General features: G+C 52.4%; 8 protein-coding genes across 8 annotated transcripts; 4 read left to right on the top strand and 4 right to left on the bottom strand.

Annotated features, from left to right (window-relative positions):
- Positions 1 to 244: 244 nt before the first annotated feature.
- PV05_00560 (uncharacterized protein) lies at positions 245 to 3,063 on the top strand. The gene is made up of 2 exons (XM_013465463.1): positions 245 to 704; positions 762 to 3,063. Exons 1-2 carry the CDS (start codon positions 416 to 418, stop codon positions 2,840 to 2,842), a joined length of 2,370 nt encoding a protein of 789 aa, XP_013320917.1. The 5' UTR covers positions 245 to 415; the 3' UTR covers positions 2,843 to 3,063.
- On the top strand, positions 3,051 to 6,078 carry PV05_00559 (uncharacterized protein). The gene is made up of 6 exons (XM_013465462.1): positions 3,051 to 4,140; positions 4,200 to 4,416; positions 4,527 to 4,738; positions 4,800 to 4,847; positions 4,900 to 5,351; positions 5,412 to 6,078. Exons 1-6 carry the CDS (start codon positions 3,865 to 3,867, stop codon positions 5,863 to 5,865), a joined length of 1,659 nt encoding a protein of 552 aa, XP_013320916.1. The 5' UTR covers positions 3,051 to 3,864; the 3' UTR covers positions 5,866 to 6,078.
- A 142-nt stretch (positions 6,079 to 6,220) lies between these two features.
- PV05_00558 (uncharacterized protein) lies at positions 6,221 to 7,555 on the bottom strand (the record flags this gene model as incomplete). Its single annotated transcript, XM_013465461.1, has 2 exons — positions 6,221 to 7,146; positions 7,372 to 7,555. The coding sequence occupies 2 exons, from the start codon at positions 7,553 to 7,555 to the stop codon at positions 6,221 to 6,223; spliced, it is 1,110 nt and encodes a 369-aa protein (XP_013320915.1).
- Positions 7,556 to 8,579: 1,024 nt separating this feature from the next.
- Positions 8,580 to 9,956, top strand: PV05_00557 (uncharacterized protein; the record flags this gene model as incomplete). The annotated part of the gene is made up of 3 exons (XM_013465460.1): positions 8,580 to 9,354; positions 9,410 to 9,563; positions 9,614 to 9,956. The coding sequence occupies 3 exons, from the start codon at positions 8,580 to 8,582 to the stop codon at positions 9,954 to 9,956; spliced, it is 1,272 nt and encodes a 423-aa protein (XP_013320914.1).
- A 195-nt stretch (positions 9,957 to 10,151) lies between these two features.
- PV05_00556 (uncharacterized protein) lies at positions 10,152 to 11,344 on the bottom strand. Its single transcript, XM_013465459.1, has 7 exons — positions 11,204 to 11,344; positions 11,081 to 11,098; positions 10,941 to 11,005; positions 10,796 to 10,867; positions 10,632 to 10,733; positions 10,463 to 10,556; positions 10,152 to 10,412 (listed from the first exon to the last, which is right to left on the bottom strand). The coding sequence occupies exons 1-7, from the start codon at positions 11,208 to 11,210 to the stop codon at positions 10,393 to 10,395; spliced, it is 378 nt and encodes a 125-aa protein (XP_013320913.1). The 5' UTR covers positions 11,211 to 11,344; the 3' UTR covers positions 10,152 to 10,392.
- A 562-nt stretch (positions 11,345 to 11,906) lies between these two features.
- On the bottom strand, positions 11,907 to 14,135 carry PV05_00555 (uncharacterized protein). Its single transcript, XM_013465458.1, has 2 exons — positions 13,943 to 14,135; positions 11,907 to 13,888 (listed from the first exon to the last, which is right to left on the bottom strand). The coding sequence occupies exon 2, from the start codon at positions 13,885 to 13,887 to the stop codon at positions 12,070 to 12,072; it is 1,818 nt and encodes a 605-aa protein (XP_013320912.1). The 5' UTR covers position 13,888; positions 13,943 to 14,135; the 3' UTR covers positions 11,907 to 12,069.
- Positions 14,136 to 15,022: 887 nt separating this feature from the next.
- On the bottom strand, positions 15,023 to 17,387 carry PV05_00554 (hydroxymethylglutaryl-CoA synthase). The gene is made up of 4 exons (XM_013465457.1): positions 16,961 to 17,387; positions 16,804 to 16,906; positions 16,551 to 16,749; positions 15,023 to 16,496 (listed from the first exon to the last, which is right to left on the bottom strand). The coding sequence occupies exons 1-4, from the start codon at positions 17,027 to 17,029 to the stop codon at positions 15,449 to 15,451; spliced, it is 1,419 nt and encodes a 472-aa protein (XP_013320911.1). The 5' UTR covers positions 17,030 to 17,387; the 3' UTR covers positions 15,023 to 15,448.
- A 656-nt stretch (positions 17,388 to 18,043) lies between these two features.
- On the top strand, positions 18,044 to 18,460 carry PV05_00553 (uncharacterized protein; the record flags this gene model as incomplete). Its single annotated transcript, XM_013465456.1, has 1 exon — positions 18,044 to 18,460. The coding sequence occupies one exon, from the start codon at positions 18,044 to 18,046 to the stop codon at positions 18,458 to 18,460; it is 417 nt and encodes a 138-aa protein (XP_013320910.1).
- Positions 18,461 to 18,580: the final 120 nt, after the last annotated feature.

The raw sequence follows: 18,580 nt of genomic DNA, 5'->3' as shown, positions 1-18,580 counted from the left end.
TCTTAGCCCTACAGTCTCTCCGGGGTCGACACCTACAGAAGGCTTGAACATGCATACCAATCTTGCACATCTCACAGCGGCCTTTATGGATCGTCTGATGGCTGCTTTTGCTACGAGGCCACAGCGCTCTTCCTACTCCAGTCACGTGCACCAATGGTGACTAAGCGTCCTCGCCCGTGATACAGAGTCCTGGACTTCGCTCTAATCAATCCATCCTTCCTCTTCCTACCTGTCTTTCATTTTGCTTCTGTTGGACCCTTTTCCCAACAGCATTCGTGCTTACCGAGTATACCCAGAGTCATTATCCCCGTCTATGAATCATGTAGCTTGTCCACACGAATCCTTACTGCCGCTACATCTTTGCCTCGATCAGCTCGGCGTCCAGGTATGAAGACTCCAAGATATCACCACCCAAATGCCTAGATCAAAATCCGAGAGACAACGTACCAGGACATTAACAGGCTGCTACACCTGTCGTGGGCGCAAGCTGAAGTGTGACGATGGTCGTCCGGCCTGCAAGCGGTGTACTGCACTCGGTGTCGCGTGTCAAGGTTATGAGATCAAGTTATCCTGGCTGGCTTACGACCCAGGCTGTTCTCAAACCAAGAAGGCAGGCACTGAACCTGGGCAGCCTAGCAGATCAGCAAATGGTAGGAATAATGGCGCAAAAGAGCCTACTATCCGCCGTCGTCCTCTGTTTACAGGTATGTTAAAAGCCTGGCCGTGTCTGATCCTATAGTGACCAAAAATACCACGCATAGAGCGCGAGAGAGCGGGCATGATCTTCCAAATCCAAAGGTGCTTTTTGAACGGCGACCAAGATGGGAACATCGACCAGGCAATCGACAACATCGACGCGCTGGCTGAAGAGCTTGACAGTCATTCTCAACATGGCCAAGATACCGGCCCTTTTGGCTTTTTCGTCCTCGAACCTTCTACTCAGTCTGAAGTGACCCATGATGAAGACTTCACCACCCCGGATGCGATCACTGGGGAGAAGGAATCCAGCGAAGGACTTGTACAAGGGGAATTGTTCCACATGGACAACAGTTATGCGCTTGGGCCGGATGAGCCCGCAATGCCCTGGCTAATCGGCATGGATGAAATGACATTACCTTGGCTTGACGAGGAGAATAATGTCTTGGGACCAACAATGACAGATCTAGTTCCTCACCAAGGACCCGATGTCTCAGGCCAGTCCGGAGATGATAGCTATTCCGATGGACGCTTCGCAGCATTCGACTTAGACCAGGCTACAGCCGCCATGCATGGCTTTATTACACCATCCTTTGGCAAGGAGCCGTTGCCCGCAATTTGCACAAGGACCGAAGGAGTGTTCTTCGACATATCAGAGCAGTCACACTGGACAGGTTACTCAAGTTTGAACCGTATCCCAAGGTCATTGTCCAACATGGAAAACATCTCGCGTATACCATCCGAGGCCCGCTTCCTGCTCGAACACTATTCCACTGAGGTGGTTTCCTTCATGTGTCATTTGCCAAATCCCCAGTCGCCCTGGAGGACCATTCATTTCCCCTGTGCCATGAGCACTATGGCAGACCTGTTAGTGTTCGGAAGTACCAACAATGCTAGATTGGCGCTCTTCTATGCTCTTCTCTCCGTCTCGGCCAATCATCTAGGCTCCAAGATTCCATGGTCTGCACAACTCGAGAGACGATCTCAAGATGCGGCAAGAGAGTCGGAATCCAATTCCCTTTTGGACACGAATGACTCGAGAGAAATGTCCAACTATTGGTTGGCAAAGGGATCCTTGTTCCAAGACATGGCCACTTCGCAGATACTGACCTGTTTGCAGATCCAACAAGGAAACTCCGAGAATCAAGAAGACTATCGGGAGCTACTGATGAGCTTATTGAGTATGGTGACAATAAGCGTTACAAGCGGCAAGCTCAACAGTGCTCATATTTACCTTCAACGAGCAAAGAAGCTGATCGAGATATTCGTTGCGCGGTCTCACGACTCATCCTTCAAATCTAGCAAGATTGCAGCCTTGCATCAAATATATTCATATCTGCAGATCATTTACAACAGCACGAATGTCTCTAGAACAGTGGGATCTTCTGAATCTGAGCACTACGGCCTTGTACAGCATTTCCACGAAGGAGACATGGGAGGCTTTCCTGCTACAACTGTGGGTCCGCTGCTACCGCCGTCACTTGAGTCCAGCTTGGATTCCCTCGCTCAGCACAGGGACGACTACCAGCTGTTCGGCAAAATATACGGTGTGCCGCGATCCCTGCTGACCCTCATATCGCGGGCGTCTGCACTAGCCAACGAATTGGAAGAAGAGGAGGGAAGCCCAAACAGCAGCTCTCCCAGCAGTTACAATTTTCGGCCCCGGTGCCAGCTATTGGAAGACCAAATCTGCAACTGGCAGCCTATCGACGACGAGTTATCTCCTGTGCAACCTTCGTCTACTTATGACCCTCAAGTCGGATCCCACCTGGTTCAAGCCATGCACGATGCTTTGACGGTCATGTTCTTTCGCAGAGTCAGGCCCATCAATCGGACCGTGCTTCAGCACTACGTCGAGAGTGCTGCCGACCACCTCAATGAACAAGAAGCGGTCAAGGGACGAATAGGCATCAACGCGCCCGCTCTTCTTTGGCCGTGGTTTATGGTCGCGTCGGAAGCGATCAGAGAGACGATTCGAGACAAGCTGCGCTTGTGGTCGAGCCTTGCAAGACAATACGGCGGACGAAATCTCGAGATAGCCGAGCAGGTAGTGACCGAGGTCTGGAGGAGGCACGACCTGGAGCTACCGAACTCTACCTGGGTTGACGTTGTACGGGAATGGGGTGTAACGCTTGTTCTAACCTGAATGTTCTTCCATCAATTGTACAGTGTCAAATCAATCCGCTATTTCAACGCTGGCTCCTCCATCCTGTGCTGCACGCTTGAGTTGCCACTGATGTGAGATGAGCAAATAGTTAGGCTCGACGACAAGCTGATAGCAGGAGTGGGATTTGGTGCGTCGTGGGTCCGCGTACCGGCCAACATTTGCATTTCCTCACCAACTCTTAGTTATTCCCCTTGTGATGGGCGGTATCGAGCTCATTTCATGTCGCGTCGACTGCGCTACTCATCGTTATCTTCAGATTAAGGAGGTACGATATTCCATGTCAGGTTATTGACGCTTTGCCGAGGAACGTGGCAAACGCTTATCAAATCGTCCCACAAAAGAAAAGGTCCACGACAGTCCACGACTGATCTATTCGGTCAGGAGAGCCCGCACGCCGTCGAAGACGCCACATGCCTACCTAACTACTCGCACCCAAACCAAGGATGGAGATCAACCTTCGCCTTGCGGAGACTGGAGAGAGCAGTATGAGAGTAAAGGGCCGGATAAACCTCGAGCCTGGACTCGGGATAACTTGCCAACTCTTTCCCCAGAGTCTTTTCCCATTCCAGTGACCTGCCCACCAGTCGACGTGTAACACGACGATCGACGACCAGTCCTATGGAATTCATTTTAGGGGAAGTGGGAGCCCGGCAGTCCAGATAAGCTCGGGATAGCCTACCCATGGCCTCGTTCACCTTTGACAATATGTGGCAAACCATAAACCATCGACAACGGGTATGATAATGGAAGCACGTATGGCGATGGATTGATATAACCTGGATCGGTCTCGTTCTGCACGACATTGTTTTATAAAGGCCGACATTTTCCTGCATGAGTCACTCTTGATCAGGAGATCCCAGAAACTCTGGGTCTGGTCCTCCTTCGAAATTCGATACTGCCCGAGACCCTACAAGGACACATCATACACCCTTCAATCAACCGAGGGTGATTGAGGACCTTCCAGCAAAGCCTGAAGTGACTAGAAGGGGCTTGTCCGCAATATGATCGAGTCCAAAGAAATATCTGCTGGGCCGATTACAGAGATACCCTCGCAAGATGATGAAAAAATCGGTACTGTCAACCCTGTCGGCGAAACACTCAATCGGCATGGAGAGGATTACGCTGGCAAATATCGCCGCTCTTTCCTCTCTCGTCACATTCAGATCGTGACTTTGGGTAGCAACATCGGATCCGGTCTCTTCATATCCACAGGTAAAGCGCTGCGAAACGCCGGGCCTGGAAACATGATCATTGGGTACACAGCCGTTATGACAATGGTATGTGGAAGAACAGCCACACTCAATTGAGGTGGTTGCTTACTGAGGCACCTGCGCAGGTCATTGCAACGCTTCAAGCGCTGACCGAGATGACGGTCGCCTTCCCAGTCTCAGGAAGTTTGATCGACTATGCCGACAGATTCATTGACCCTGCCCTAGCTTTTGGGATTGGATTTGGTGAATGGTTGGCCTGGACCACCGTCCTTGCTGCCGAAGGTGCAGCGTTCAATGTCATCATACAATACTGGACCGACGCAGTTCCTGTTGCTGCATGGAGTGAGTAGCTGCAAACCTCTGTTATATGCTGAGCATGCCTCATTTACCCGTGTCGCGATGATGACGAGAATGCTGCATGATTGAGGCCGAGGCTGACGTTCGATCAACAGTGACCATCATCTTGATCATTACGTTCGGCATTCATGCTTGCCCCAACCGGGTCTTCGCCGAAGTCCAGTATGCCACCTCGGTTCTGAAGGTGGTCGTCCTCCTCATCTTCATCTTCACGAGTGCTGCCATGATTGGAGGTGCTGGTCCGACAGGAAAAGTCCACAATGGTGAATACTATCGTGAGCTTCCACCCTTTCTGCACAACGTCAAGGTATGTAAAGTCCACAGTTTGTGCTGTTTGCGTCACGACACGCCTACTGACACACTTGCAGGGTACGTGCCTCTGCGCTATCTATGCAATATGGGGTGTTGGCGACCAGGTTAGTGCTTGAGGCATAGCAAGCGGCACAAAATTCTGACCCCAATCACTAGGTGTATGTTGGGATTATGGGCGGAGAGACCAAGAACCCTCGCTATAGTATGCCCAGAGCCGTGAAGAGCGTCGGCATTCGCGTCTTCTTTTTCTTTATGCTCATCGTCGTCTTCATCACTTTGCTCGTGCCTCTGGACGACCCTCGTCTGCTCGGAGGCTCGGGCATCAACGCCTCGCCACTTGTCATCGCCTTGAACGACGCCGGAATCAACGTCATTCCCCAGATCCTCAACGCATCCTTCCTTGTCATCTCCGCCACTGGTGGTCTGGAACCACTGTACATAGCTTCACGTGTCATGCGCCACATGGCTCTGTCCGGGATGTTGCCCAAGAAGCTCGCACAGGTCGACAGCAAGGGTCGTCCGACGTGGTCCCTCTTCATCACGGCCTTGTTCACCATTACCTTTACATATATCAATTGCTCCAACACAGGTTCTGTTGTTTTCTCCTGGTACGGCGCATTACTCGCCCCTGCTCCCTTCCAACACCACTTGGCTAACAGTTAGCACAGGTTCTCCAGCGTCGCGTCGACCATCTTCATGATCGCCTGGGTCATCCTGGCAATCTGCAGCATCCGGTTCCACGCGGCCATCCGCGCACAAAAGAGCACCATCCTCGAAGGCAAATACGCATACCGGGCTCGCTTCTGGCCCGTTGGACCCATCTTCTTGGGTGTTGGCGCGTTTTTGGTCCTGGTCGGTCTGTTCGCGGACGCTTTGTACCCTGTTGGTGGCACACCCTTGAGTGCGTACGACTTCTTCGAGACGTATCTCGGCGTGCCGCTCGTACTGGCGGCTATGATCGGGTACAAGGTCATTTTCCGTACCAAGATCCGTCGCTCGAGAGAGATCGACTTGGTCACGGGACACCAGCCTTTGACTGAGGAGCAGGAGAAGTTCTTGGACCATTACTATACTTTGCCGCTGTGGAGGAGAGTGTGGAGTTATATTTCGACCAGTGATTGATTGGTGGCTGCATTGTGCAGAAGTAAGCCGGTAGGTAGCAGTGGCATTAGTGAAACTTGGAGTTCAGGTTCGGGTTGACATCGAGAAGGTCTTTGGAGTCGAATACACCGTCGTCTAAGATCCTGGAGGAAGTACAGTGGTATAGGCATATTGGACCAGTGCGATTATATTTTCTGGAAACATGAGTCAATGCCTATCCGATTTCGAATCTAGACGGTACTAGTATTTCTCCTTGCTGATTGGATCGACGACCGTGTTGAGCGGCCTTGGAAACGTTTGCACATCTACAGTAATGTATCTGAATCGAATTACAGTAGTATCTGCCAGCCTTCGAAGGCGTACGTTTTCTTCCTCACTAGGGCCTGTCTCCACCATTCGTGGGTTCGTTGCCGCCATGCGTTTGCCGCAGCAAATGCCACTGAACCACCTTCAACAGCTCGTACACCTGACTTAGCACGGGTGTGCTCACACCCTTTTCCTTGGCCACGCTCAGGGGGGCTCCCAGGATGACATCCAGTTCCAGAGGTTGGCCCTTCTCCAGGTGCACCAACATACTCGGCCTGAACGGACTTGTCTTAGGGGTGTCATGGAGCAGAAACTGCACGACGTCTTCGGACACTGCATCGGCATAGCCCGCGGCTTTCCCAATTGCCGCAATCTCCCGCATCGCCGGCTCGAGTAGCGTCTTCCGGCCGGGGCTCGAGAGCACTTGGCCCACGGACATCCTGAGCACCGCACAGATTGTGTTGAACGAGCCGTTCCACAGCAATTTGCGCCAGCGAGCGGCGATGATGTCGTCGACCAGTACGCATTCGGCTTCGGCTTCGGCGCGGGAGGAAGACTTGCGTGTTGTCGTTTTGGCCTCTGCCTCTGCCTCGGACAAGCCCAAGCCTGACCCCAAGCCGGCGTTGTACACTTGGACGAACAGGAGCGCGGCGTCGAGCTGAGTCGCTCGAGGCAGCGGATCGCCGACGTGGTGCCAGTACGGGCCGATTCTGAGCTGGTCTGGATCTTCGTGGAAGACGGTGCGAGGTGATGTCGTTCTGGACCCGATCATGCTGAGCCCCGAGAGGATGGGTGTTTCGGGAAAGGCGGACGCCAGGGGCTTCTCGATGTCCAGGCCGTTCTGGATGAGCACGAGGCTGGTCTTGCGTGGGGCGATGAGTGGCTTGAGGGAGGGGATGAGCGAGGCCATGAGCTCAGGGATGGCTTTGGTCGTGATCACGATGAAGTCGTATGGTTGTTCTTGGTCCGTTGTGGCGTGGTGGAGGGAGGGGATGACTTGAGAGGGAAGTAAGAATAAGCATATGAGAGAAGAAGCCAGAAGAGTCTGATAGGATGGTGGTGCGCAAGAAAAAGAAGGGACCGGGTGATGCCAGTGGCAAGGCACAGCAAGGTAAATGGTCTCGCGAATGGTCTCGCGAATGGTCAGAAATGGTACCCGCAGAGATACCTTGGAGTGATAGAATGCAAGACCACCCTCTGTGTTGTCGGCTGATGGCTTACCTCTATGCGGCTTCCAGCCCCTGACTTTTCCATGGTCGACTGAATCGATGTCGAAGCCTTGTTCCTTGACAACCGCGTAGTTTGATCGGAGCACTGCTGTGACCCGACATCGCTGTGATTTCTCCAGAACGTATGCTGCTATCGTCCCAACACCACCGGCGCCAATAAGACATACGTTGAGCATAGTGTCGGGCAGTGAGGAAAGGATCAGACACCAATGGAGGATGCTCTCAAAGGGGTTTCCAAGGTCTCAAAGAACGCTGAACAGTAACTAGATCGTCTTGATCGTGTCCGTTCCGCGTCATTTATGGTCGATGTTGCTTTCTTCGGACTCTTGTCTGTCCAAGAATGACAGTGTCATGCGACGGATACCTGCTGCTGGTTTGCAAGGCGAGACGATATTGCCCTTGCGTCGTCTATCTTCACAACTCTTCGATATCATCCTTGCCTTGCCTTGCCTTGCCTTCCCTCCCCCTGCCTTCTCGCGTCGGCAAGCGTACCCGATATGAAATGTGTACGCGTGGACCTTCCTAGCAATCAGCACTGAAACCCAGACCCAGGCTAATTCGAACTTATCAGTACCACTACCTCCCACATGCGGACCTTTTATGCACGTTCGTTGCGACTAGAACGGGAAGTTCAGCTGCGAGGAATAGATCGGCAAGCAGGTGGCAGGTTATCCCGAGAGCCTAAACTGGTCGTGATAAGAAATGTGGAGTCTCGCATGGCCATGCGCTCCACCCAGCTGTCCTCTAGGATCATCTGGTAGCCGTCCCGCCGTGGACGAGAAGTTCGACAGGTCTGCTCAAGCGAGGGCATCTGAGCGAGAAACGAGGCAAAGACTTGATGCCGAGGTCGCGGTCGTGGTGCAGATGCGCGTATATGTCGCACAGCCAAACCCGTCTGTGTCGCGGACACTGACTCCAAGCCAACGGTTCCGCTTGTGCCGTAGCAGTCGGCCTCAGTTTCTGTTCGCATTGTGTGCACAGAGCAATACATGTCGTGTCTCACGTGTTGGTGGATTTGTCCAGAGGGTCAAAGTTCCAGATTCTCGCGGCTGCAAAAGTCGGGGCTCAACTTTGCAGAGACCATAAAGCGTCGGCCTGAAGATACAATCTTCTTTCCGGGCATGCCATGGCTGCGTTGAGGAACGACTGAGGAGATCCAAAATCACGACGACGCCACAGATGACCCCATCAAAGACCAAAATGGGATACCTTCCTAAGTCATCTTCAATCCTGATTGTAGGAACAGGAACCTTTGGCCTCAGCACAGCCGTCCACCTAGCCCGACGCGGCTTCACCAATATCCAATGTCTAGATCGGTACCCATTCCCGTCGCCCGACTCGGCCGGGTACGACATCAACAAGATCATCGGCATGCGCAATGACACGGCTCTGGCTGCACGAGTCAGTCGGGAAGCTCTGGCTGGTTGGCAAGAGCCTCTGTTCGAGTCAGTATGGCACGAAGTCGGCCTGATTACAGCCGCCACGAATGATGAGGCCGTAGAGTATTGTCGACGAGCATACCACAGCTGGATTGACTGTGGCGAAGGTGACAATGTGCACTGGCTCGAATCGGCGGACGATTTCAGGAAATTTGTTCCCCAGCTCCGTGACGCCTGGATACCGAAGTGGCGTGGCTTCTTCCACAAGCGAGCGGGTTGGGCGTACGCCAGAGAGGCGTTGAGGATTATGGGTAACGAAGCTGCGAGGTTAGGAGTCAATTTTGCAACCGGGACGTCGGCCACGATGCAGTCGCTATTGCTGGATGACCAACAGGGGGTCATTGGCGTGGTCGCCGAGGATGGTACGCAGTGGAATGCCGACCGTATCGTCCTGTGCACGGGAGCGTGGAGCGACGCTTTGATTGATACCGAGGGCCAGCTCGAAGCGAAATGCTGGACATTAGCTCATATACAGCTCACACCCGAAGAATGTGCCGAATTTAAGGATATACCGGTAGTGATGAATTTGGAAGAAGGTGAGCCTGCATTCAACCTTTGGGTCGGACAGATAGCTGACAGATTCTCGTTAAGGCTTCTTCTTCGAACCCAGTGATGATGGTCAGATCAAAATCTGCAACGAATTTCCCGGCTTCACTCACAGACTCACATTACCTGATGGTAGCAAACAAGTCATCCGCGATCCCAGCCCCGAAACCCTGGAGACACCATACCACATCAGTCGCGGGTGGAGATCAGACGGTTCCTGGCCAAAACGATACCGAAATTCAAAGATAGACCGTTCGTCACTGAGAAGATGTGCTGGTGTACCGACACGCATGATCGAAATTGGCTGCTCGATGTACACCCGAAGCATCCTCGGTTGCTTGTCGCGACCGGGGACTCTGGAGTTGCATTCAAGATGCTGCCCGTCATGGGCAAATACATATCTGATCTGGTGGAAGGCAAATCACTGGATCCGATGCTGAAGGAGGCGTGGAAATGGCGGCCGGACAAAAAGAGTCGTGACCAACGATGGGGTGGCGATGGAAAGACGCGTGATCTGAATGATATGGATGGTTGGAAGGCTGGAGATTCAAAGCAAGAGCTCCTTATATCGCCGAGGGAGTCGAAATTGTGAAAATAGAGCGTGTCACTCGTTCGGCCGAGCCAAGTCTCGCTTCTTGAACGGACCGCGTCTCTGTCAATGTATCTTGTCAGTATGAACCTATGGCCTGCTCCACTGTAGTGAGCAGGCGAAACAGTCTGAAATGGCATGTCGGGTGCCAAAGAAGGTCAAGCATATAGCGAAGCTGGAAGGAACTGATGCATCCAGTGAAGGTCAATGCTCGGGTCCAGATATCCATCCGAAGACCTGGCGGAATATGTTCATTGGGTAGGCGTTCAAAATGCCAACTTGAATTTATCATCAATGCTCGTCTCAGCTCTTCTCACACCACTTCATATTGAGTCCCACATGCAGAGCCTTCGGCTGCGCATATCATTCACTCTATCAAATCGACACCGAGGCACATCTGGGCAGTTGTTGGCCATCTTCGATAGGAAGAGGTCGTCCATCAGCCGGCAGCATAAACCACTATCCGGCGCGTCAGCTTGACTCGAACCAAGAGAGGGGTCTCGACATACATCGGAAGACGTCGTTCTGCACGAAGTAGCTACCAGACTCGGGCAACAGGTTGAACGTCTGAACGTAGCTCATGGGTTGCTGTTGATCGTCGACCTATCAATTGTCGGTCAGATGCTGTTAAGACGCAGAGCCGCAGGCGGCCCAAGGAACCATTTCTGGTGCTCATACCATCAGTGCGCCGGTGACCAAGACCAAGATACCGCCCTGCTCGTTGGATGGTTGCGCATCTGTGGTGTCGACTCGGTGTTGGACTTTGTTGAATGGCAGGTTCTACAGTTGCTGGTCAGCCATGCCTGCGCTAGCTTTGAGCCCGCCGTAATCGCGCGACTGACCGTCAACTTCTCAAGGATGGATTGCGTTCCTTGGAAAGGCTCTTTCTCGAAGGTAAGCATCGAGTTATTTCTCTAGTATAGTCCGTCAGTTCTTGTTCTTGCTCTGCTTGACGCCCGGGGCATGTTCGGGCTGAGGTTGTCATACGTAGAGGGCAGCCAGTTGTGCTCGGTCGGTGTCGAAAGTCTTGTAGTAGAATTCAACGAATTGTTCTGTCGCCGGGTCAGGTGCTTGTCAGACTCGCCTCGCACGAAAGCGATGGTGCCATAGCACAGGGGACCACGTACGAGCAATGTGGTGGAAATCTTAACACCTTTGTCAGCCTTGCTTCTCCTGCAACTCATGTCGCACACTGTCAAGCGCAAGCAGCCACCAACTCGAATTAAGGAGTATAGGAGAACGAGACATACCGGCCATCTTGAACGATTCTCGACAATCTGCGCGGAGACAGCCGTTCACAGAGGTAATTCCTCACAGTACTAGTCTTGTGCGTGGGTGTAGCAGTTTTATTTCCTGGTCAGAGCAATTCAAGAGGGGCAGCGTTGCCTGCATCAACAACAGACGATCAGGTTAGCAATTGTGTCACCCACTGTCACCAAACTCAAGTCACGTGCATCTTGCATTCCGCTGCCAAGCGGCGAATTTCATAAATCAGTCACACCAGCTTTTGTTTTGTCTTTCCCCTTTCTCTTTGTACAAACACGGCCACTGAATTGCCATCAGATAAGCCATCCTCGCCATGTGGCGAGACTTGCTAGTCGTTATGTATAATGTCTCTATTCTATCCTGCGCTTGTACAAGTCTCTCAAGGTAAGCAAACCCTTCACCCTCGAAGTCCCCCTCCATTCAAGCTCCGATGATTTTCACAATATGCTCAAACGATAACTGACGAGGCGGATGGCACTGTCAATGCCGCCGTCGCTGAGTATAAAAATTATGTCAAGTCTCAACAGTATGAGGTGCTACCAGTTGCCATTCACTTTGCCACCGTCTCCAGCTGTGGTGCTTCTGTGCTGACATCTTGTCTTAGATACAGGTAATTTTTCAGTTGCTGGCTCGAATTCTCGACCTTCAGTCGTCGACGCAATAGAGCTCATATTGAATTCAAAGTCCCTGGATTGTATGCTAGATTATCACCAAATTTGCACTATCAATACTCTACCTTGGATTACCTTTTCCTGTACCTATGCATTCGAGCTCATCACCTGGATGGAATGCTTCTGCGTCAACGCCGATATACTATCCCCCTCGTAGTATACCTCTCTTTCTTTCTGTCTCAGCATCGCCCTCGGCCCCTCCCAGTTCCTCGTTCCCCACGTTCACCCTCCCGCTTATGCCACGGATCACTCGGCCAGACCCAGCCTCTCACAGTCCTGGCCTCTCTCTTCTCGCCCATTTGTGGTTCAGGAATCCACTTGTCCTTGCCATCCTTACCAAGCTCCTCGACGTCGCCGTCCTCGTCAATTGTGATCGTACCATCTCCTGTGCCGTTTCCACCGTCCCAAACTCTTTGCCTCGTCAACGTACCAGAGCCGCCAACGTCCATATAGCTGCCAGGTTGACCCGGGAGAGGTGTCGCCTTCGCCAGCATGAGGAGATAGTACAGCGCCAAAGTGACCGTCATCGTGACGTTACCACTTCCGGTGAGATTGCCCTCCTTGCCAGCGAAGGTCTTGGTCTCTACAGCTTCCGCGACCTCAAGAAGACCAAAGTATGGCTGATCGCGGTCATCGCAGCCGGCACGGACGCAGACGAGTTCGATCTCAGTGATGATGAACCCGTAGCGGCAACTGTGGTCACGCATGCATTTCTGCAGATGCGCCAGGGTGCGGAGGTACTCGACCTTACGGGCCGGGCCTTCTCGGCGCATGCCCGTGTTCCACCGATCGAATGAGCGTACCAAGCCTACGACACGTCCCCGTGGTAGACCCGAGAGAGTGCGGTCATTGTCGCTGGGATAGTTGGCCAGGAATGTAGGGATATTGGCGGCATTGGAACTGACGCCAGAACCAGTTGGGGCCGGCGCAGGATACAAGCAGACAGAGTTGTTCCCGAGCGACAACCTGGTCGCTGCGTTGACTTTGGGGAAGTAGATCTTAGAGACCAAGTTGGCGAGATCCAGCTCGGATGCAGGAGTTACAGTATTTGTGTTGGCGTTGGTGAATGGTAAGCATGCTGTATCATGCTGAAAATTCAGCAGCGTAAGGAGGTCAGGGATCGTCGCCATCGTTTGCAGCGAGAATGATTTCCAGGGCCGGACATTGCGAACATCCCACCAGAAGTGGTTAGTGAGACCTCGACCAGTCTGGTAGGTGAGATGTCTAACCAGGTTGATTGGCTGGGTGGGTTGAGTCAGGTAGGAAAGCATGCTGGCTGTTGACGCCGGTGCAAGCAATGGCGGCGGGCTCATGGAGCATGGACGCGAGATGGTGTCGAGGTCAATTGGCAAGTCAAATGTGCCTTCAAGATTGATCATAGGCGGCTCAGGCATGGCCATGTTGGTGTACGGCATGTAGTTCGTTGCAAAAAGGTCTGGAGATGGCGTTTGCTGGTTGTGAGCCATGAAGACAGGCATCTGACGATAGGTAGGATACCCAAATCGATTCAGCACATTACTGTCAATGCTCGAGGCCGAGGTTGACCGAGAATGTGTCTTTGTCGGCACACTGAGTTGTGCTTTGGACACGGTCGGCGAGGGCATCACCGAGTTCGATCGGGAATTCGGAGCATTGGATACTGGGGACATCATTGAAATACATTCTGCAGGCTCGGTCGCACTCCTGTACATTGGCGGGCGGACATTTTTGGTGTTGTTGATGTAGGACAAGGTTCGTCGGTGCATCGATGGGCGACGGGCTAGGTGAGAATCCTTCGACGAATCCTGATTCCTGATCTTAGGAAGCAATGTTGGGCCATGCTGCCGAAGAACTGGAGATCGATTGGGGGTCGAATTAACAGTAATTACTGACTCAGGCGAAGTGTCGACTGTGCAGTACGACGAGGTCGACAAGTTCCGAGCATGTCCACGCTGACCAGCAGCGCCGGAGGCCTCCGGAGGCGTGAGTGGTCTATAGTAGTAAGGTGCTAAAGACATTCTATTGGTAATATCAGTCATCAACTCAGCTAGGCATGAAGGCGACGACACTCACATGTTGGGACTTTTGGTTACCACAGCCAGCTAAGAGCTTTGGTTAACGAGAAGCCAGCTTCTCAGAGTGGAGTTCGGAATCTGACAAGAAAGGACAGAGTAAGGAAAAGGCAATACCAATGGAAGGAAGACCGACTATTCAGTCTCGCAACTTGAAAGAACGAAAGGCTGAGAGAGCTTGGGGGGGAAAGGACCAGGTATAAATGGGTTGATCTCATGCGACCGAAAGCGGGCATCAATGAGGCCCGGCCAACAGTGTCTTGCAGGTCATAGTGCATATGAAACGTGGAGCAACCCGACGAGATGGCAAGGAAACAAACACGTCGGAGCGGTTGTTCGAGAATGCGATCTTGGATTACCGAAGGCGATACCATACCGTGGATCGTGGAGCGCGGCGGAGAACGCGCGCCAGAGACGATGGAAACGAATGCAGCTATTTCGGGTGAGAATGACGCTTCAGGTACCCCAGGACATTGCCAAAGTGGCCAGATAGGGTGTAACCACGATGTGGACGACTTCGCCATGTCTTACGAGGCAATCTGTGTCGGCGCTTGCTCGCTATTTCGAGATGAGGCTCTTGGGAGGTAGCGGTTGTTTGACAAGATGGTGAGATCGAAGCGTGGCTGGAGGGTAACACGAAGCGCGGATGCATAGATCCGTCGGGTCTTCAGATAGGCGCTGGTACTGCAAAGGTGTTTCATTGGCACTTCTTTTTCAGATTCTCTGGCCGTGTAGAGACGATAATTGGTGGCCACAGTTGCCGCCCGTTTGAAAAGAGGAAGAATACATGGTGGCGCAGCATTGATGGACGACAAGATGGGGGAAGGTCCAGCGAGGAGCTGCTGCGCGAACTTCAAGATCCTCGTCGCACAGATCTGCAGCTCAACACGTCCTTCGCGCGTTGGCACGTGAGTCCTCGTTCGACTTCAACACGACTATTCCACGAAGTTTCCACGACTAGATTCCCAACCTCTTCGTTTGCATGCAATCTGCACCTTTGTGCATGTTTAGGCTCTCAACCTGCATCGACCGGTCTTCTGCCATCCTGATCGACTGGATGTTACAAACATCAGAACTTAATTCGTGTTTCAGGTTGCTGCTCATCACTGTGAAACAGGCCGCTCACTGGCCGACCACCGCCTGACGGCCTTTGCACGTTGCGTCAAGCGTAGTGGTGTTATGCAACTACCAGGTACTGCAGCAGGCAGCTTCCGGCAGCCATCAATAACGACACATGCATTAGCTGTAGTTCAGTGTTCTTGCTGTCGATCAATTGATGCGGAGTTTGTCCTTCTATGTCGGAGCCACCAGCTCCTCCCGTATGTACAAAGTCATGCGAGGTTCGAGACACACCTCTGATTCTCGCCAGTAGACACCCATCGCCATGCCCAGTCCGTTCTGCCAAAGGACGGTTTAGCTCCCTGACCAATCCAAACCCGACGCCATCATGTGAAACGGTATGTCTGGTGCAAAATGACACAACTTATGCTCTGCTGACGGAATTCCATCATGCCTTGACCTCATATTTGCGGCGGAACATATCATCGACCTCGGTCAGATAATATGTGCCCGGGACCAGACCCTCGACCTCGCCGACCGGTTTGAAGTCTTTCTTGAGGTGTGCCTTTTCCCGGAGCATGCACATTTCGTCATACACTTCGGGGGCCACCACTCGGCGAGCGTCGAGTCGCTCCTGAAGGTTGAGCTTCTCTGCCATCTCAGTGGTATCACCAACCACCTTCAAGCTGAACATGGAACTGGCCAGACCACTGCCGTAGCTGAAAACTCCTATCCTCTTGCCCTGCATTGTCTTGGGAGCAATGTTGCTGATCAAACCAACAAGGCCACCATACACGCTGCCACAATACATGTTTCCACACATGGTTGCAACCTGGATGGCCGGCTGTACTCGCTCGGTAAAGCGTTTCTTGGTCAGCCCCATGAAGGTCTTCTCCACATTCTTGTCGGTCAATGATGCTTGATAGTCCAGGTCCCGCAGTTCAGGTGCAACCTCTTTGAAAACAGGGTGCGTCGGGTCCTCGAGGAAATCGTTGTACAACAGACGGGCATATGACTTGGAGACAAGCTTGCACGTGGGTGCGTGGAAAGCCATGAAGTCGAACCTGTCCAGGGGAGCCTTTTCAGTCTCTTCCTTGTGGACACCATTTCCGTTGACTGCGTGGCCATTGACCGCACTTCCATTGGCCTGGGCTTTCAGTGTCCGCTCTCGTGCATTATATGCTTTGTAGCATGCATCAACGGCCTCTGTGTAACATCTCAGGGAGAATTGGCCATCAACATAAGGGTATTCGCTCGTAAGGTCGGGCTTGTAAAAGTCATAAGCGTGGGTTATGTATGAGCCTCGGAGGCCAGGTTCGAAAGCCAGAGGAGCGTCTGGGCCGATCAACATGGCGACGCAGCCGGCTCCTCCAGTAGGACGAGCGTTGCCCTTCTTGTAAAGAGCAATATCACCGGTAACCACAACGGCGTCTCGTCCGTCCCAAGCTGAGGATTCAATCCAGTTAAGCGAGTTGAAAACCGCGTTTGTACCGCCACTGCCTCTTGTTAGATTTGGTTTCTCCCTTGTAATATGTTCCGACATCACTCACTAGCAAGCATTGTAAGAGTCCACTCCTTCGACATTGAAGTTTCCAGACTTCTCAAACAGTTGCATCAGAACGGATTTTACACTCTTGCTCTTGTCGAGCATAGTTTCTGTGCCGACTTCCAGTCGTCCAATATTCTTGAGGTCAAGGGAGTATTTAGAGATTAGGTTTGTTAGGGTCGTCAGGGCGAGCGAGTAGATGTCTGATGCACGTCTGGTCAGTGACTGCGGTGAGGATATTGGATTCCTCGACTCACCTTCTCTGTCGTCGCAGAAGGACATTCTGGTCTGTCCTAGACCGATGGTGTATTTCCCAGCTGACACGCCATCGAACTTCTCGAGCTCAGTTTGGTCGACACACTGCATACCAATCAGCACTTGTTATAGCATCCCCCATTGACATTGATCCCATACCTGGCTTGGGAAATAGATCTCGATGGCCTTAATGCCGATGTTTTGGGGTCGCGTGGCCATGTTGGACATGTTGGATATGTTGGGACGAAGAAGTTGAGGCGCACAGATTCACACTCAGGCGGTATTCTCGAACGCAGGTGATTTACGTGGATCAGATTTTCAGGGAGGCGGTGAGGTGGGGGTAATCAAGGATAGGAGGGCGATGGCAATCTTTGTGGAGGCGCAACACAATGTTTTCTGCACGTTTCTGAGTGAGAGGTTCTCTGCTAGAGTCCACAAACAAAGGCCAAAAAAGTGTGAGGAGGGGACAAAGAATGTTCTGAGCAGAGAGGGTGCGTTATGTATCAATGAGCGTCGCAGCCTGAAATTTCGTTTGGATCTGTTGAACGGACGCAGTTTGGATTCTTGCCGACATCGCTGGGAAACCAGAAAGCGAGAACAGGTTGCTGTGGCTGCCCGTCTAAAACCTTTAGAGCGTGCTTAAGATCTGCTTCCCACCAATGAAATTCGCCGATCTGCAGGCGGTGAGCACCGTTGAACCATCAGTTTGTGGTGGTGTCATTCGGATGCCCTGTTCCTGCATTTCTTTCGGCCAGGGGCTCAAAATTCTCCCGTGCCCTGCCAGATGGGTGCGCCAGAGTCCACAAACGCCATTCTGGTGACACAACAGTCTTTCAACAACCGATAGACCACCAAACACCCCCCGGACATAGATTCCTCAGTCGTGGCTGATGAGGCTGAGCTTGCTCCCCGTTCATCTCATTTCGGCATCCTGTTGGAAGTGGTCACGCCACCAATTGCCAAACCTCAGTGCATCCGAGTGGCGTCTTCGACGATCAATTTCTGTTTACCTGAAGAACTACTGCATCTACGTTTCTAGCTACGTCTATATGCTCATAACAAGGGTACCTGCTGAAGCAAAAGCAATCGGGCGTCTGCCTCAGCTCTTCATCAATAGGAGGACGGGAGGACTCCCAGTCGCCCACCATCGGTCACCACGGTGCATCCGTTGATATATGCCCCAGCTCTGCTACACAACCAGAGAATGACTACCAGGTAGTTGTTGAGAGACTTCCCATCAAGATGACGATCTTTGATTGTCAGATAGCGAGTGATTCGGAACAATTCGCCGTGCCAGAACCGGTTCCGGAATTTAGCCAATGCTTCTTGGCTTGGTATGACGCGACGACGCGATCAGGCAATTTCGGCACGCACTATACGACTGTTACCTCTCCTTCCACACCGTCTGAACGTAGTAGCGACATGGCTCGTGATGTCCGCCGGAGCGTCCATGGTGAAAGGCTGAAAAGATCGTTGCGGCTCTGGGATGCCACCATCAATGAGGTCAAACAGGATCGTAAACCTCCTGTGCGGACGAGGGACCTCAACACTGCAATCGACGAATTTGCAGATTGGTTTGGCCCCTGTAATGAACGTGCCTATACCGCTATTTGGGCAATCTGCTTTGCGGTCATGCTCGATATCTCATCCACTGCTTGACAGCAACGCTTTTTTTTGGCACGATCGAGCTCTGACGCGAGTTGGAAGGGTAAAACTAGAGCAGTCCTATCAGTCCTATTGCAAACACGCGTGTGCGGTTCAGATCACTGGAGCAAGTAT

The sequence above is a fragment of the Exophiala xenobiotica genome (assembly GCF_000835505.1).
Source record: "Exophiala xenobiotica strain CBS 118157 unplaced genomic scaffold supercont1.1, whole genome shotgun sequence".
NCBI classification, from domain to species: domain Eukaryota; kingdom Fungi; phylum Ascomycota; class Eurotiomycetes; order Chaetothyriales; family Herpotrichiellaceae; genus Exophiala; species Exophiala xenobiotica.
The sequence above is the reverse complement of the archived record's forward strand: the minus strand, read 5'-3'. Positions and strand labels throughout refer to the sequence as shown.

Excerpts from the sequence above, each read along its gene's own strand:
- PV05_00556 (XM_013465459.1), bottom strand. Across the intron at positions 10,868-10,940 it reads CACAACTGGCTGCCCTCTAC|AGAAATAACTCGATGCTTAC; the intron begins GTATGACAACCT and ends GGACTATACTAG. Across the intron at positions 10,413-10,462 it reads GCAGAACGACGTCTTCCGAT|TGGTTTATGCTGCCGGCTGA; the intron begins GTATGTCGAGAC and ends CGCGCCGGATAG.
- PV05_00560 (XM_013465463.1), top strand. The coding sequence starts at position 416 with ATGCCTAGATCAAAATCCGAGAGACAACGTACCAGGACATTAACAGGC. Across the intron at positions 705-761 it reads CCGTCGTCCTCTGTTTACAG|AGCGCGAGAGAGCGGGCATG; the intron begins GTATGTTAAAAG and ends TACCACGCATAG.
- PV05_00554 (XM_013465457.1), bottom strand. The coding sequence starts at position 17,029 with ATGTCCAACATGGCCACGCGACCCCAAAACATCGGCATTAAGGCCATC. Across the intron at positions 16,907-16,960 it reads AGATCTATTTCCCAAGCCAG|TGTGTCGACCAAACTGAGCT; the intron begins GTATGGGATCAA and ends ATTGGTATGCAG. Across the intron at positions 16,750-16,803 it reads CTTCTGCGACGACAGAGAAG|ACATCTACTCGCTCGCCCTG; the intron begins GTGAGTCGAGGA and ends GACGTGCATCAG.
- PV05_00555 (XM_013465458.1), bottom strand. The coding sequence starts at position 13,887 with ATGTCTTTAGCACCTTACTACTATAGACCACTCACGCCTCCGGAGGCC.
- PV05_00559 (XM_013465462.1), top strand. The coding sequence starts at position 3,865 with ATGATCGAGTCCAAAGAAATATCTGCTGGGCCGATTACAGAGATACCC. Across the intron at positions 4,739-4,799 it reads CCTTTCTGCACAACGTCAAG|GGTACGTGCCTCTGCGCTAT; the intron begins GTATGTAAAGTC and ends ACACACTTGCAG. Across the intron at positions 4,848-4,899 it reads TATGGGGTGTTGGCGACCAG|GTGTATGTTGGGATTATGGG; the intron begins GTTAGTGCTTGA and ends CCCAATCACTAG.